This window comes from Manis pentadactyla, chromosome 5 (assembly GCF_030020395.1).
Source record: "Manis pentadactyla isolate mManPen7 chromosome 5, mManPen7.hap1, whole genome shotgun sequence".
Taxonomy (NCBI): Eukaryota; Metazoa; Chordata; class Mammalia; order Pholidota; family Manidae; genus Manis; species Manis pentadactyla.
Window position 1 is genome coordinate 50,462,182 of NC_080023.1, and position 18,588 is coordinate 50,480,769.

General features: G+C 34.0%; 1 protein-coding gene across 22 annotated transcripts in view; it reads left to right on the forward strand.

Annotated features, from left to right (window-relative positions):
• ADGRL3 (adhesion G protein-coupled receptor L3) overlaps positions 1 to 18,588 on the forward strand; it is an 807,141-nt gene that overhangs the window by 570,486 nt on the left and 218,067 nt on the right. For all 22 annotated transcript variants that reach the window (XM_036895181.2, XM_057502261.1, XM_057502262.1 and 19 more), the window contains one exon: positions 10,260 to 10,340. In XM_036895181.2, coding sequence (XP_036751076.2) covers positions 10,260 to 10,340 — 81 coding nt within the window. The remainder of the gene's footprint in view (positions 1 to 10,259; positions 10,341 to 18,588) is intronic.

Consider the following 18,588-nt stretch of genomic DNA (forward strand, 5'->3'; position numbering starts at 1 on the left):
CTCTGCCCTTAAATAGAGGGTGATCTGATGTATGTACTAAGTCTTATCTGGACCTATTTCCTCCTCTGTAAATCACAGCAGTTAGGCTAGATAATTTCTAAAGGAACCATCCCACCTCTTTGATTTTTTATTTTGTCTAATTAACCATCTTATTATATATAGTTGTGTTTTATGTTTATCATTTAGTTGGAATCAAGTTATTAAATTGCCTTAATAAATGTTCTCCTATTTCTGATTTTAGAAAGTCACATTACCTGTGCCTTTGGTGACTTTGTAGGTACATTCTTAATAATGTATTGCAGAGATCTATGTGTGTTAGAAAGTCATGGTTAAAGAACTGAAGCTCTAGAATTACCTTTTAGAGCAGGCTTGCCAGCATGCAGAATATTAGTGTGTTTTAATATGCCAACAATTCAAATAAATATATGTATGATTGTGTATGTGTGTGCACATATGTGTCTCTGTGTATGTATGTGTGTGCAATAAGGGATTGAGTAACTCCAGAAAGATATACAAGATTCTTGGAAAAAGAAATTGCCTATAAGAGATCACCAGGTTGGTTAGATGCTATCATTTTGTCAAAGTTGAATATATATCATGTACATATAGTATTTATTCAAATAACTAGTACATTTAATAATTTAAAATTTAAGAACAGGATTTTTTTAGAATTGAAATAAATACCAATTGGTATGTTTTGTATTAGTTTTATGTCACTGCTGGAACAAATTGTCACAACCTTAGAAGTTTAAACAATGCAAATTTATTATCTTACAGTTCTCCAGAACAGAAGCTCAGCATGGGTCTCACTGGACTAAAATCAGTTCTTTCCATAGACTGTGGGAAGCCTCCTAACTTCCAGAAGCATTCCTCGGTTCTGGTCCCCTTCCTCCATCTTCAAAGCTGGCAAGGCCTTGTCTGGTCTTTCTCACAATGAATCACCTCCTTTTCCACTTTGTAGAACTCATGTGATCAGATAGGATAATCTCCCCATTTCAAACTGAATCACATCTGCAAAGACCCTTCTGCCATCTAGGGCTGCATATCCGCAGGTTCTCAGGATTAGGAAGCAGGCGTCTTCTGGGAACCATTATTCTGCTTCCCACAGCTGTAAGCAGAATATCTGAGGTGACCTCAGTTCCTCAATCAGAAGTGCTCTGGCAGAGAAGGGGGCTCAGGAACAACCTCTTCGTCTCCTCTGTTAATTGACCAACCGGAATTACTGACCCCTTAGTCCATGCTAATAACATCACAGTTCTGCTGTTTAGGTTTGCCTATCTTACCCAAATTTTGACTTTTCTAATCTACATTGTCAGAGCTCCCCACCCAGAGCACTCATACCCTCAGTGGAATTAGACTGAGTATTAACCTCTTGGAGAGTAGAATATTTTCTTATCTTACTATGTGCAAAACATCAGCTCAGTACAGTGATGTTAAAAAAGAGACGATGTTTGTGTGTTGTGTGGACAGGATTTGAGGTTCACTTCAAATCTTTCGTCCAGCTTTTGGAAATCACAGTAATTCAAGATCTGTATTACTTAACCCTTTCAAAGAAATCCATTAAAATAAGTTTCTTTTAAGTGCCAGGAGAGGACTAATATGCCTACTCTCTTGTTAAGCAGAACATGATGTTTTGCTCATTGTCTGAGAAAAGTAATTTTAGAACCATGATTGTTCTGTGACTTAGTCTTTTAGCAACGTAAATACTTAATTTTAGGTAGCCTAGAAACAAAGAACTAAAAATTGCTAATGTTTCAGAAACCATAGTATATTTTCCTTCTTCTCCCACCCCTGTGGGTGTATTTATAGGATGTGGGGGCAGTGAGCTATATAGTAAGAATGTGGTCTCTGGATTTGAAACTTGATTCCCACTCACACTGTTATGTAACCTTTGAAAATGCACCTAACCTTCTGGAGCTTTAGTTACTGCCTTTTAAAAATAGGAAACAATATTGACCTCACATGTGCTTCTTAGTATTAAGCTCTTGGAAAATAACTATTTTGTTAATATGATCTTCAGTTTTCTAATATGTTCATTCCTGTTTATTTTTGAGGGATTACTTAAAATAAAACAACTAGAAATTCAGGGAAGGTAAATGCCCTGATGTATTTTTCTTTTTTTATTTTTCAATTAATTGTTGTAATGCTTGTTACAGTAGATCTTTGAGAATTCATGGAATAGTTTTTGAAGTGATGCTTCCAGAATTCAATGTTTGTCATGTAAATACCAAGACTATTTTCATGCTTGTAAAAGAAAGAAAAGCATTTGTATGGTTTTATGGAATAGTTGTCCCCTATATCCATAAGCACTTGAAATTTATCACAAATAAAAAGCATTCTTCAGCCCAACATAGTTTCAACACTAGGACCAATTGGCTGTTTTGCAGGCTAAGTGGATTGATTTCCTTCAGTCTTGATTTCCTATTGACAATTGCCTTAAATATCTTGATATTAAATTCATTTTTCATACTATAGCTTCACAATTCTTAGGTATCATTATGGTTATTTTTAAAAAGCTCCCCTAATTTATAGATACATACTTAAATAATTTACAGATGAAATTATATGAAGCCTGAGACTGGCTTCAAAATATTCTGGGATGAGGAAGGGGCGTGGCAGGAGGGAGCTAAGCAGTGTTAAGTTCTGAATGGACCACTGTTGATACTCATGGTCTTTAGTCTTTTTTTCTTTCTTTTTTTTTTTGTACATTCTGAAAACTTTTATTATTTTTTAGTCAAAAAATATTTTTCACCCACCTTTCTCTGACGATTCTTTGACCCCATTCCCTCCTGCTCCTGTGACCCGGAAGCTGGGCCCACCGTGTTCTTCCTGCTGCCCCACGCCCGCCCTCGGCCTTGGTTGGACTAGGCGTGTGGTTCCTTCCCGCCGCCTGCTCCCACGTGTGTGCCTGCATTTCTCACCTCAGGAGATACTGCCGTGGTGCTCTGCCCTCACCTGTCATGGTTCATACACGTCATATTCCCCTGTAGTTGCTTAATCCTATATCTAAACGGAAACCTCTTGGTGGAGGGATTATACTATGTTGTTCACATGGCATTGTTAATATGGGCCACCAACGAGTGGCAAAAATATTGCGCTGACAAAATATTCGCTGAGTGAAATACACACATCTACACATACAATCGGGAAAGTTACCTTTGCCTTAAATTGCTCCATCTGTTTTCTGTGTGGCAGATAATACCCACTGGGAAGAAGCCCATCTGTGACCTTTGTGCCTCCATTAATGGCTTCATAGTCTCAATAAGTCAAGCATGTCGTTGTTCCTCTGCTACCTCATATTTTACTAAATTCACTGAAAATAAGTATGAGTAATAAGATGAAGGGAGAAAAGGAAACCAGAGTGAAAAGATAGGTAACAAGTTGGCAACTTTTTACAACTGTTTTCTTTGATGATGTTTTTTTGATCGGTGTTTACATCTGAAAGCTGACTTTATAAATGCTGGATGGGTATAGTCAGACTGGGATTTGAACACAAGTTTTTACAATGCTAGGCATGCCCAGTTTTCCATCAGCACAGACAGCACAGTGTCCTCTGCTATTCTTTATCAGTAGCTGAGATTATTTTCAACAAGAAATTAAAGGTTTTCCTTTTCTTCTTTGAGGTTACTTAGCTACTTTCAGAATATTTGAAAAATTTCACATGACATTCTTAGATGTAATTTAATGTAAGTTTCCTCATTCCACATGAATCGTGATTATCATAGGGCAGAGAGATGCAGAGATGTAACTTACTCCACTAAAGGTTGTGAAAGAAAAGTGATAATATCATTTAAAAACCTAGGAGCAAGAATGTAAGGTCTCTTTTATTGTTTTGAGGCAGGGGAAATGTCCTATCTCTAGAGGAAATATTCAAGATCAGTAGTAAACAAACAGACAAAAAGAAGACATAAAATCTTCCTGGAGAGCCATAAACTATTAGATTTGTTTATAACACTGTATAGAAAATGAGAAAAAATATTGAGCTGAAAGATGGTATAATTGGAGAAACCAATAGGGACTTTATGGTAGTTTGTTTTTACTTTAGTAAGAAAGTTGTTCATTTTTCCAATTACATTTCTCTGTATTTTATTTATGCCTCCTTATATTTATTGATTATTGGTGACATTATTAATATCTATAAAATTTGAAATAAATATGTGAGGAAAAAGCATCTGATACCAGCCCATTTCACTCATTCTTAAATCTTAAATTTAGGTTTGGACCCTTATCTCTACTTTTATCTTTTTGTAGTTTCCTATAAAAGTCAGATATTTTCTCTTTTCTTCTCTTGAACTCTTTAAATGCTGTTCATGGAAATTAAATTAGGTCTACCCTTTTTAAAATTGCAACCTGCCCATTCCACTCCAGATCCCCTTTAGCCTATTCTAATTTGTTTCTATTACCCTTAGCATGTTGCATGAGTGCCATACACCGAGAAAGTCACTGTCATGTGTTACGTACTCAGCTAATATTGGTTGATGAATTAATGAATGAAATGAATTTATAATAATAACAGCTAAAAATTCTAAGTACTTTACTATATCCCAAGCCCTGCTCTAATTACTGCATATGTATAAGTTCACTTAGTAGTCAAAACACCCCTATGAGTTAAGTGTTATTATCATCTCCATTATACAAATGGGGTAACTGAAGCAGGTAGAAGTTAAACAACTTAATAGTTGCTGGCTAATAAGTTACATGGCTAATGGCTAAATGGTTAAAAAGTGGCAGGGCCCGGACATCCACACAGGAGCTCTGTGCTCCAGGCATGATGTCCTGTTATGTTTGTAGACATAGGCTTATGGAGAAAAAACATATATTCTCATAAATAAATAGTTCTCAACTGCTTTAATGTCTCATTACACCTGAAATATCATCCATGCCCCTTGAAAATAAAGGCTCACTAAGGAAGACTTCGGAGGTAAGAGACGATGAAGACTGAGCAGTTTTCTTCAGGCTAGCTATAAAGCATCCCTTTTCTTACTGTCCCTTAACATCACATTTGACAACCACTACCTTGATTTAACTTTCTAAAGTCACCAATTTCTCAAGATGTCAGTTTCCTCATTCTCAAATGTAGGTTTGGGACTATAAGCTATCAAATGTCTCTCACTCCAAATTCTGCAGTTCTAAAAATATATTTCTGCATTATGATGGACAAGTATTGACAGCAGAAAAATGAGTGGATAAAAGCCTTTTCTTGTTCCTAATGTTGGTCAAGTCTTTTATGTATTTGAACTGTGGTAAAAATTGCACAGGATTCCTCAATGGAATAGAAATTAAATGGAAATTAAAAAAGAGATTGAATATAGAAAAATAATGACTTAACCAGAATCCATAATGGCCTTTGGTGTTTTGCTATAGTGGTGGGATCTACCCACCAGCACCCTTAAAATTTCTACATTTTTGGCATAACTGACTCTGGATTCTTGTTTCAGAATATAAACTGCTCTTCTTTTTTTTTTTTTTTGGCTGTATCAGTTTTCTCCTACTTTCTCCATGTGATGAATTATACAACTTCTGACCCAAACCCCGTCTGTTTTATCTTTCCATATTCATTTGAGGAGATTGTTCCCTTCCAAAATTTCACAATTCTTTAAATATTAATTATATAAAAATCCAATCAGCCTTGACTTAACTGCACTACCACCTTAAAAACAACAACCTGTAAAACATCTCCATGATACTGGAACCCTCATATACTTGTAATGAAAAATAAAATGACACAGTTTTTTTGGAAATCAGACTGACAGTTCCTCAAATGTTTTCAGCTAAAGTTACTGTATAACCCAGTAATTCCATGACTAGGTATAAAAATTCAAGAAAAATGTTAACAGATGTCCACACAAAAACTTGTACATGAAGATTCATAGCAACATTATTCAAATAGTTAGAAAGTAGAAATGATCCCAAATACCCATCGATTGATGAATGTTAAATAAATGTGGTAGGTTTGTACAATGGAATATAATTTACAACAAAAAGGAATGAAGTGCTGACTCAGGCTACCCCATGGATGAGCCTTAAAAAACATACTGAGGGAAAGAAGCTGATCACAAAAGCCCATATAGTTGTAAACAGTAGTCCCCCCACAGCTGTGGCTTCCTTTTCTGCTTCAGTTACTGGTGATCACAAAGCAGGTGATCTTCCTCCTGATGGATGACCTGTCCCCAGGTCAATATTAGCCTAATGCTGTATCACAATGCCTCTGTCATTCACTGCACTGCCTCTCATCACGTGGGCATTTTATCATCTCACATCATCATAACAAAGGTGAATGCAGTACAATAAAATATTTTGAGAGGGTGAGTTAGAGAAAACACATTCACCTAACTTTTATAGTACAGTATATTGTGACAACTGTTCTATTTTACTATTAGGTAATATTGCTAATCTCTTACTGTGTCTATTTTGTAAATTGGACTTTATCATAGGTATGTGTGTATAGGAAAAAGCTTGATATATGTAAGTTTTGGTACTATGCATGGTTTCAGGTGTCCGCTGAGGTTCTTGGAACATATTCCCTGGGGGACTACTGTAATTCCATCTATATAAATTCCATTTATATGTCCAGAATAGGCAAATCTATAAGGATGGAAAGATGAGTGGTTGCCTAGGGCTGAGGTGAGTTGGGAGGAAATGGAGAGTGACCGCTAATGGGCTTGGGATTTCTTTTTGTGGCAATGAAAATGGACTCAAATTGATGGTGGTAGTGGTTGCACCACTCTGTGAATATACTAAGTACCATGGTATACTTTAAATTGGTGAATTGTATGGTATGTAAATTATATATCAGCATAGATATATCGCATAGATGTACAGATAAATACACATATATTTGCCATTTCAATGCAAATTATCATTTTACCAACTAAAAATGAATAAAAATAAATTCATAAGCTACCCACCTTTTTCCTTATTGCCACTGTTCTTCTAGACCCCTTAGCAACAAACCATGAGGCTTTTTTCTCTCCATTTAATTCTTTTATGAAATCTGTCTTTAAGCATTGTTTACTCTGTTAGTAAGTACTTAGTTGGAATTTAATATATAATGACAGGTGAGTAGCAATGCCAAGAAACTCTGTCTCCTAAATTGCATTTCCTATAAAATCAATCTTTAAAATTTAAATTCCACAACACAAAAGAATTAAATAAAAGAGATTAATAGATTAATCTTAATTTTGGAGTATATTTCATGTAAGAAATAGAATGAAGAAGGTCACTAAAAGTTATTATCAGAACATGTAGCACTAAGGAGCTAAGGCCAAAGTCGATAACTAATTATTCCAACAGCAACCACCAGAAAAGTCCAATAAAGGTTATCAAGAAATTTCACTCAAAATGGGAAAAAAAGAACACATAGTGAAATAATCTTATAACCAAATATAAATTAAAGCAAATGAAGATCTGTTTAAAAATATTAAGACAAAATATTTGGGAAGTAAGGGCAAAAATAGCAACACATTGCATATTTGCATTTAAAGCTTCTGTAACCAGGCAAGTCCAGTGTAAGGTGGTGAGCTAGTGGAGAAGGTGATCAATGAGAGCAGGTGTGTTCCCTGTCTAAGAGGAGTCTAGTAGAATCTTTAAAAACAGTATGTGTTTGCCATGGTTTTTCTCTTCCTAAGCTCTTTTTGAACCATTCACATTTTTTTATTGCACATCGCTCACCATAATGTCTATGACAAATGTATATGTAAATTATTTATGGTTTTAAATGAAGTTTACTATCATTACTTTTTTTTTTTCAGTAATTCTTAAGGTAGGTGGTAGAACTTAGTCACTGGGTTTATTTTCCAAATGGTCCTTTTCCCATGTTTTGCTCTGCTCTGCCTGATGATGAGTGATTCCCTCCCTAAGAATCATTTCCTAGTTAACCACAGATTAAAATAATTTTAATTACCTTTATGTGTTTTTGTGGAGATACATGTTTGAGGACCACTGATCTAAGGTGAAGCATCCATCTTTTTAAGAATTTGATTAATGCAATCACTCATCAGCAACCTCCATAATTTCAGGTTTTTGTTCTGTATGTCAGAAATCTCAGTCACCAGGTTAAAAATCTATTCATTTCTGCCCTCCTTGAAGGCTTTAGAGTCTGGCTCAGTTCTTACCACTGCGGTTTTCCCTGCCGCAGACTAGCCTGCAGTTCGCTAAATTTCTCTATGAAGAGGAAATGAAAATTATGGCAAACCGAGTTCAGGGCTTGACTCAGTAATGCCCATCCCATTCTGCTGGCTCTTTGATAGTCTCTTTTCCCTTAGGGTATACACGCTGTGATCTCGTGCAACCCCACACCTCCCTGTTGTGCTCTATAGAAGTTACATGCTTATCCTGAGAACAGAAGCAAACGTGGCATTTAAAGGGACTCTGTACTTCAAACTGTATGTAGGGATGACAGTTCGAAAAGCAGTTACTTCTCAGAGTTTAATCACTAAAATCTATACACACTTTTGCCCCCCAGGTTTAGGATACTGAGAACTTCTTTGAAAATAGTATTATAATATAGATGAAAACTGTTCAGATTTGGAGTCAAAATTCTGCTGGCCTTGCTGTTTACTAGCTGCACATGCTTGAGCAAGCTACTTAATCTCCCCAGCTTGTTTCTTGGGGGAAAAAAACGTATGTATATTAACACAGTACCTACCTTTGCATTCTCATAGTGATGTTAGTTGCATAAAAGGAGATGATGAATGCATCAGTGCATGGTATTTATCACTGTTATATGTGGTGAAAGTCGTGTTTCTTGATTAGACATGAAATCAGTATTTTATATGCTGAAGTTATTTTTGAACTCATGTAAATGGAAAGATTCTTATTTTAATTTGCAAGATTGATAAAGTTTCAAATCAATTCATTTGTAATGACATGAGACCTTGCAAATAAAAATGTTTTCGCAAGCAAGTGTGCAACATAGATAAACATCAGGTGTTTTTGTAATTAAGAAAATCTCAAGTTTTTACTAAGTTATATTACACATAGACTGCTAACAGTGCACAATCACTGTCTTATTTCTTTTCTAATAGTGCCTTTAGTATTCCACTGAAACACGGTCAGTGAATGCACAGTATTCTTAGTTACCATTATAAGGGGATCTGTATATTACAGCCTCTCCACTGTGTCTGCCGTTAGCTAGAAAAATGCTGGGAGTAACAGCAGCTACTACCAACAGGGAGCCATATTAATTATTTGAAATGTGCCTCATAAGAGGAATCAGCAGAGTTTATTACAAGTCGAATATTACTTGAAACGGGAAGGTTACCCTAACTGTTATCATAATCTATGTATCATTAACTTTCCTTGTTTAGGAAAAGAGATTAACAACCCTGTAAATTGCTATAGTAAATGTGTAAAATATAACTGCATATTCCCATTGTAGAAAGTCGGGGTCCTCCAGTTCTACCTAAACCTTCTTTATATAAAGTAGCTTTGGAAATTGAACTGACTGCGATTATGCTTTCTTGCCTTGAAATCCTAATTGCTTACTGAATCATCAGTATACAAACTATAGCTACTCTGAGCATAGAACATTCTTTTGTTTTTAAATTGGCAGTTTTTTCAGTCAGCATCTTGGTCTTCAAATCAACTTTAACATTAACTCATAAGACAGAAAGTGTATTACAAATATGTATGTGAACTGGCAGATTGCTTTGCAAGGAAAAGAGAATGAATCAATATATCAGCTTTTTATATTGTGGTTATTGTTTTTCCATCAAATACAATAAGCAGGTAGGAGTGGTTCTCTATTCAAATAATGGAAGCAAATCTTAAAAATAAAATATAAATTAACTAAGATTGTAAAGCTATCTAAATAAATGCCATCAAAGTGTTGTCTGAAAATGATGCCAATCTGCAGATTGTTTATCACTGATCTGCAATGAAATAAATGCAGAAATTGAGAGTGTTTAGAAACAGCAAATTGATTGAGTACTTAATGTCTGTTTAACAATAAAAAATGGAGACTTGCATTTTGAATGTTTTTGTTTTTAGTTTTTCCATTTCACTTTTCTCATAAGTCATTCTTACTGTATTTTCAAAAGTGGCATTCTGCAGTAAATTTCTAATTTAACTAAAAAAATAATAAGTTTAAGAAGGGCTGATTTAATTGGTTGATGTTTGGATGACACCTAATGTTTCTGTTTGGATAGATCTGTCTCCACTCTATAATAGCTATTAATTCAGTGTGAAAAAAGATAATGTAACATCATTAAAAAAAAGTAAAAAGATGTCTTCTTAACATTTCCTTCTTTGGTCCACAGGGCAGTCACACCATGGACAGATATCATACATCTCTCCACCAATTCACCTTGACTCTGAGCTAGAAAGACCCCCTGTTAGAGGTAAGTGCTTATTTTTATTTATTTAAAGAAAAAGAAACTCAGGCTATTCTTTGATGAAGGTAATAAATGAAATTAAAGGTAATTGTAAGTGTATATTTTACAATGCAGTGCTTGTTTTAAAAGAGGGGAAATGGTGTTTAAGGAATCTGCTAACAGAAAGTTTTATGTATGTATACACTAAAATGTGAAATATTGATCTGAGAAAATGTTTGTAAACCAAAATAAGAAATAGGGATCCATAGTGATTCAACTAGTGGAAGACAAGTGAAAACCAACCTAGATTTAGAGATAACCAGATAACAGTTACTTTTTTAGGTTTCTTCTTCATCAATCCTATCTTTGATAAATTAAGATGTGTTAATATAAATCATATTGACAGATTTATTTTCTTGCAACATGATATTTGATATTTTATTATTATTCTTTTTGAAAGTCATTTTAGAATTAATATAAACATTTACTTTTTAAAATATATAAATTAAAATCATGTATTTTAAATTAATGCCACTTGTTTAAATATTTTTTAAATAACTAGGCATGCAAAATAAAAGTTAAAGTAACATTTATTATTTCATAATATTAATATAGAATTTTCTTTCGATATTTTAAAGAAATATTTATTAATGATTTTCAGAATGTCTTGGAATGTTCAAAGTTGACATAATACAGATGTGTTTTTAACTTTATAAATACCAACTATCTTAAGGTCATTTTTTTCAGTTTTAAGTAAACACCGTACATTTTCTTATATTTTCAACAGTATTAATTACTTGATACAATAAAAGTCATTGTCTGACTTTTTGAGCTTGTTTTCTGTATACACTCTTTCCTCTGCCAAGAGACTCCCATGTTTCTTTTCTGCCCTGCAAATCCCTACCAGTATGTCAAGGCTCTGCTTTGTCTTCGGTTTCTCTGTGAAGCCTTTCCTTTCTTCAAATCAACTTTAACACTAACTCATAAGACAGAGAGTGTATTACAAACATGGAGGAGCAAAGTGCCTTCCTTTGTTCTCCAAACATCTCTTGTACTTGCCTCAGTTATTACACCAAAGGCACTGTATCTCAGTTTGCAGGATGAATGCTTTCCTTTCTCTTCTATAAGGTCCTGTAGGCAGAGAGTATCATGATTGTTATGTCTCCCCCAGCTACTTGTCTGTGCTTAGCACATAGTAGGAACTCATACAGTGAATTCTAAGTAACTGAAAGTGAAGGTGACAAGCTAGATTCCAAAGGATATGTCCTCATTTTTCAGGGAAAAAAAGGGAGCAGGGATGGTAAGAGAGCCCCAGGAAGAGAAAGCAGAATGAGCCAAAACATGGATATGTAGAAGTTGTAATATTTTTTAGGGAAGTGTGCTGGGTGCAGAGTAAAATGAGAGCAGTTCTAGAGAAAGACTGGAAAGACGTAATGAGGTTGATTATGAAGGATTTTTTATCACATGCCAAAGAGTTTGTATTTTACCCTTGAAAAAAAATAATCGTGAAATACTTTTAATTAAAAAAGAAATTCCTAAGTCAGTGAAGTGTTACATCATAGAATTATCAATTCCTGACAGGAGAAAAATATCTCTGAAGTCAGTGGAGATGAGAGATTAGCAGAGGCGGTTTGAGTAGTGCAGGTGAAAGGTGACTGGGAATTAGGAGTAGGCAGGTGGCAGCGGCAGGGTCTGGGAAATATTCTAGAGAGGGGTAGCATTTGATCCAAGAGGTACAGGAAAAGGAGTACAAATGCCTCTAGGTGTTTATACTAATTAACTGCTTAGCTGCTTATGACACCATTCCTCAACATGAGGAATAGATGAATTTTAAGTTGATGTGTTATTTTAGACACATTAATTCTTAGTAGAATGCTGTTCCTACCAAAGATGAAGGCCTATTTGTGTAAGTTGGTAAATTTAATATGATTCAGTTCTTCAGACAAAGTGGTTTAAAAAAGGAAATATTTATTAATGTTTATTATGGTCTGAGTTGGTTGAGTTGTGAGTGTGTTGACTTGGCTATGACTGGATGTTTTGTAGTTAGCAAGCTAGTGGTTTGTGCCAGGGAAGGAAATTACTCACATGTCCAGCAGTCACCTGAAATCGTCCGAGTTGATTGCCACGTGGTTCTAATCTTCCAGCTAGCAGAGGCCCTTTCCCATTGAGATGGGTTTCTAGCAAGAAACAGGCACGTTCCAAAGTTCAGGTATATTTCAGGACTCTGCTAATGCCGTGTTTGCCATATCCTGTTGGCCAGAACAGGTCACATGTCCCACCCCAGACTTACCAGGGCACACACAGGCTCCAGTTCTTGATGGAGGAGCCACAGTCAGAAGAACAGACCATGGGTACAGGGAGGAGAGGAACGTGGGCCATTTCAAACTACCATAGATGGGCAGATAAAAAGTAAAATAAATGTAGAATAAATGAGATAAAAATAAACTGATGAAATGAAAGGATTTATTATTTAAATGAATACATTTACTTATTTAAAATAAATTTAAACTTTGGAGTTCTAAACCTTTCTTATCTTTAGTTTCCTCTACTGCACAGAAGAAAAATAAGAACTTCACAGTGTCTCTGTGAGGATTAGGAATAATATAGAATAGAGTGTGGCATCTGGTAGCTTCTAGTTAAAACGTGGCTATCCCTGTACTTTTGGGTTCACTGCTGTGGCACAGGGGAAGAAAGTGGGCTTTGGAGCCAGGCAAACCTGCATGACCATTGGCAGCTTCTGTCTTCACGTGTAAAACAAGGATAACATGGCACCCTGGCAAGTTTACTAGGATAGCTGAGTGAAACATAGTCAAATGCCTGACAAATACTTGGCATAAAGTAGGACCTGACGAGTTAGTAGGTAAGGAGGCATTGTTAAAAGCTTTGCTTTAAATTGGCACCATCTTAGTAAAAGTAGAAGTAGTGATGATATTCACTGGTAAAGAATGAATTACTGGAATCAGTCATCTCTGTTTGAGATCTGCTTCAGATTGCTCTGTGTGCCTTAAAATGACTGGCTTGATAACTTCCAGTTCTCATGTCGTTCCTCTGTGTACATGGACCCAGAGACCATGGTCACAGCTCTGTGATTAAGGCAGCTGCATTTACAGTCACTATCTCGTGTGCCACAGTCTTACAGTTTTCAAAAAAAGAACATTTCATTAAATAAATAAAGGGTTTGTATAAATCACCAAAATAACATTGCAAGATATCTCGTACTTTTTTTCTTAAAAACTATCTAATAATTCATTTCAAAACAAAATATTGGAAGTGGGGTAGAGGTAGCATACAATATCATTACTTGGGAACCGCAAAGTATTTCAACTTTCAACTACCACTGTTCATCTTCATTTACTATTTTTAATTATTCTGACACTGTTGTTGATATTTATATGCAGTCAAATTATAGAAGTGAACTATATGTCTGTATCAATGTGTATGTATATGTGTGTGTGTATAGAGACATATATAGACACATAAAAAGAGACAAGAGAGAGAAAATCTCCAATGTATATTATAAGTGTTTATTTGAATTTGTACAATAAGACAAATTATTTTTTAAAGTAATTTGGAATTCTATCTCCAATAATTGCTTTTGTTCTTTTTTTTTTTTGGTGAGATTATATAGTAATGTCCTTTGAACTACCTGGAAACTAATTTCAGCTAATTTTTTAGGTTTCCTTTTTCTATTTTTCTACTATAATTTTCATATGTATGTATAAAGATTATGAAAGATATGGCTAAGTATTCCTCTTCCCTCATTGACCTATGACTCTCTCTAGTCTCTTTTTTTCCCTTCCTTTACCAATTTCCACTAGTCTACGTGCATGTCAATGTTTTGGAAATTATTGTTTTATACATTTATTCCTTGTGTATTTTACAGACTTGACTGTATTTTTACAGGAAAATCATACCTAATTTTGTGATATTCATCATGCTCTAAATACAAAACGCCATTTAAACATATAATAATACAGTTACCAGTATTAGCACAGGGAACTTTTCAGTAAGAATTATGAACTATTTGATAAATGTTATCAGACTGTTTCACATATTTTGCCATTTGACTCTGTTCTTATCTAAACTATTTTGATGTACTTGGTACTTTTTAAAATAGTAATTGTGCTTTGAGTAGTTGAGGCAATGAACTAATTATTGTTATCTTTGGAATTGTCTTTTCAAACTCTAGTCTGAAAAATAATACAATTATTCCTAAAAATGTTCACATATTTTTATCTCATTTTTGTCTTATTACCTATGAATCATTTTGGTTTTAATCCACATGTCACTATCCTACCTCCTTTCAATTCTCTTGATTTCTTTCACTTTTGCTATCAGTTTTTAGGGCAAAAATATTTCTGACATTGAGGCATGTGTTTCCTCTTTAGTAGTGTGCATTTTAATTGTGACCAACATTCTCTTAGTAACTGTATGGGAAATGTAGTGGCAAGTCACTAAATAGCTTAGAATAAGATGTTATAATGTAACTTCAAAGTAGAGGCAATATATAATTTCAGTGGCATGTACCCACCAATGAGCAGACTTGAGAGATTCTATTGTTTAAATCTAATGTGATCATACATGGCATTTGGTCACATAATTTATGCCTGTGATGACTTTTTACGCATTCTTCAATTTACAGATTTTATTACTGAATAAGGGTGTAAATTCCAGTGGTTTACTAGTGCATTAATGTCACAATACATTACAAGGTAATTAACCAGAGCTGCCACTATAAATAGAAAAATAGTCACAGCCCTCACTATAAACTACTTAATAAAAATAAGATCCTGAATCAGCATTCACCATTATAGTAATTTTTCTTGCTGTGCATCTCATTAATCAAGACTTTTAAAACAATAGCTTCATCTAGAAGCACTATTATTTTCAAACCTTTCATTATTAAAACAAGTTTGTTACAATTTTGAAGTTAATTTAATGAGATTGGTTATACATTTATGCAAGTAAGTTCTACATGCTTTTGAGACATACTTCCCCATTTTATATACCATAATGGGAAATGAAAGATTGCTTTGGTAATTTGTAACAGACTTGTATATGAGCACATTGGAATTCTGAGTATGGCTTATTAACAGTTGCCATTCTGAAAGTCATGTGTCCACTGACTGTCCATTCTCCTGACCTTTGTTTTTCCTCTTAGTTACAAAAAATGCAAAATATGGTACCTAGATTCATGTCTGTATTACAGGTAGAATCACTCAATGAGGATGTTTGTGTGGGAGTTTGTATTGGAAGTTGAATTAGAATCCTAAACAAAGGCATGTGTAATTTGAGTTTCAAATATGGAGGCATACTCTTCAGTTGAAACTTTGTTTTATTTCATTGTTACCTGTACGATTTTGTAAACTTAACAGTCTATAATAGGAATTCTTCACAACATCCCTAGCAATTAAAGTTAGCTAAATTCCTGTGAATAACCAAGAAAAGACATTCTCTTCTGAAAAATGTCCTTCCTTTATATTACTAAGAATGATATATTAAATGTTCTGATGGATAAAAAATTTGACAATCACCAATACTCTCCACCCTCCAATATGGTAAACCACTAGTAATAAAGCAGGTGAAAACAGTATTGCATTTATTTAGAAAAATCTTATTTTTTAGGCAAGGTCTCATATTTAATAAGAAGTCTTATGCTCAATACTAATTTATATATTTGCTAATTGTTGACAGTTAAATTTATACTCTGAGAAAAAACTAAAATATTTGGGCACATTTGAAAAATAACATTTATTTTTTAACTTTTTTTTCTAAAATAAACTGAGTAATATAAACATGGTTCAATTGGCACATAATCAATGAACTAGAATAATGCCAGGCATTAAGTTTCCTGTGCAAATTGAGTTACATTCAGCAATTCCACATGCTGAAAATATTTTTTTGAAGTTCAAAATAAACAGATGGTACTGCTTGGTGCATCTATATTAAAAATAGGCTCTAGCCAAAAATTTAGCATCACAAGTTAGACATATTAACACATGATACTATCTAGTGAAATGTAAAAACATTCAAAATTGATTAAAATAAAATAAGAACAGGACATCTGGCATTCTTTTGAGGAGTCTCCAGGCCTGTTCTTTAATATTTTATTATGGTACTTTCTAACTTATCTAGTTAACTAACATATGGTAGAACATAATTCTCTAGCTGTATCCAACCTTAACCCAAGGGAATAAAAATGGAACTTGCATATAATAGAGTGCATTGGCCATGTTAAATAAACCTTTTCCCACACACTGGTAAATGCTAAATATTTTTCACTGTGTCTAAAGTCCACTGTGAACACCTACAAGATAGTGGCAGACAGAATAGCCTTTTAATATTAATGGTAAACATCACTCCCATTTATTAAGTATGTATCTTGTATCAGAAACAGGAAATAATATTTTACAAACATTGTTACATTTACTCTAATAAAAACCCTATCACTTTTTCATTTAGACTTATTGGTCATTATTGTGTTTCTAGTATCAAGCATACTACTATAATATGTAGCACTAATTGAATTTGGGTTGAATTTAATTGAAGTAAAAACTCTAAACTTAATGGTAAAATGTACTTTTCATTAAAAAAAGGAATAAGCATGAGGGTTTTATAAAATGTAACATAATTTACAAATATGTTATTGTTTAAAAGATATTTGTCATTTACCACAACTTAGCGTACTCCTGCATGCCTCTTTATGGTATATAAATCATATATTGAGAATAATTTTGCAAGAGAGTAGTGCGATCTGGTAGTTTTTCACATTAGGTTCCTAGTCAGCTTGTCCTGGTGGTCTCTCAATGAACCTGAATGAGAGAGGAGGTAACAGTTTGAATTCTACTTCCACATTGGCTGATGGAATCATATTCTTGGTCCTCAAAGGGAATTAAATAGAAGCTTAATACCACTGTGATCTGCACATTCTCCAGGGTCAGTGTGACTGGTGGCAGATCCAGTGATAGTGGGCTTTCACTTGAATATGATGGTTCCTCCCTGAAGCTGTTGCTCAAAACAAGGGAGAGGGTCTTGGATTAAGATGTTTTGTGAACAGCTACGACACCAGGGTTCATTTCTCTGAACTTCACACCTCCCCTATCCCTACCTGCAGGTACTTTCTTTTCAGATTACTCACTGGCTGGGCTCTCATGAGTAAGTCTTATTCAGAAAGAATGGCAATACAGCTTCTTTATTTCATTCAGAAAGAGAATACTTTTTATTTTCTAAATGTTACAACATTTTATTAGTGAGGTTTTGCTAGTCAGTAGTAATAATAGCTAATGTTTATTATATAAATTAACCTTAAATCATATGTTCAAATTTAAAAAATTATCCAGATGAGATATGGATAATCTCCCAATTCCTAAATTCCCAATTCCTAAAGAGAGCCAATCATAATATTCTTTAAGATGTTCCAGCAGGTATCACCTTTTTGAGTGGACATGGTATGAACACTTAATTTTTACACTTAACATTGTGCCCAGCCCCATTCTAATCACTTGACAAGGATTATTATTTCATTAATTTTCTGAATCCCATGAAGCAGGCAATATTATCATTATAACTTTGTGAATAAAAAAATCTGAAAACAAAGAGAGGTTCATAAGTTTCAAAAAGGTCAACAAGGATTAAATATAGGAATCAAGATACAAAAGCAAGCATCTATAAAATTTTCCTTTGGCAGTTTTTCATCTTATACAAAGAGAACTGTGACTTAATTTCCAAAACTAAATTCTGTACCAAGTAGTTAGTAATAAAACAATACCAGCAAGGGATGAGGGATCTTACCATCCATAGTAAAATATTTTCAGGAAAACTTCTTACCACCTATATAATCATCTTAAGAATATATATGATACAAGTAGTTTGAATACTTTACTATTCACCATCCTGTGACAAATAAATTTTTTGTGTTTCTGTTGTTTTCTTCTGTAAAATATAGTATCTTTGTTCTACTGCTACTGTGACCTTCTAACTCTTTCCATAAAACATGTCACTGTTTCTCTCAAAAGAGGTATCTAAAATCTTACTAGAAAAAAATAAAGTCAGGCATTCTGATAATGTGTTATAAATTGTATACAAATTAAGGTACTAAATATTCTTAAAATTTATTTGTGATAAAAAGTCCTATTTTTGTGATTTTCAATATTCTTTCTCCAAAATGTTATTATTTAGGTAATAACCAGAAAATAATTTTATACCTTTATACTAAAAATTAATTACCTTAATGCCTAGAGCAGACAGCTGGTTTATCTAGGTATGAGTACTTAAT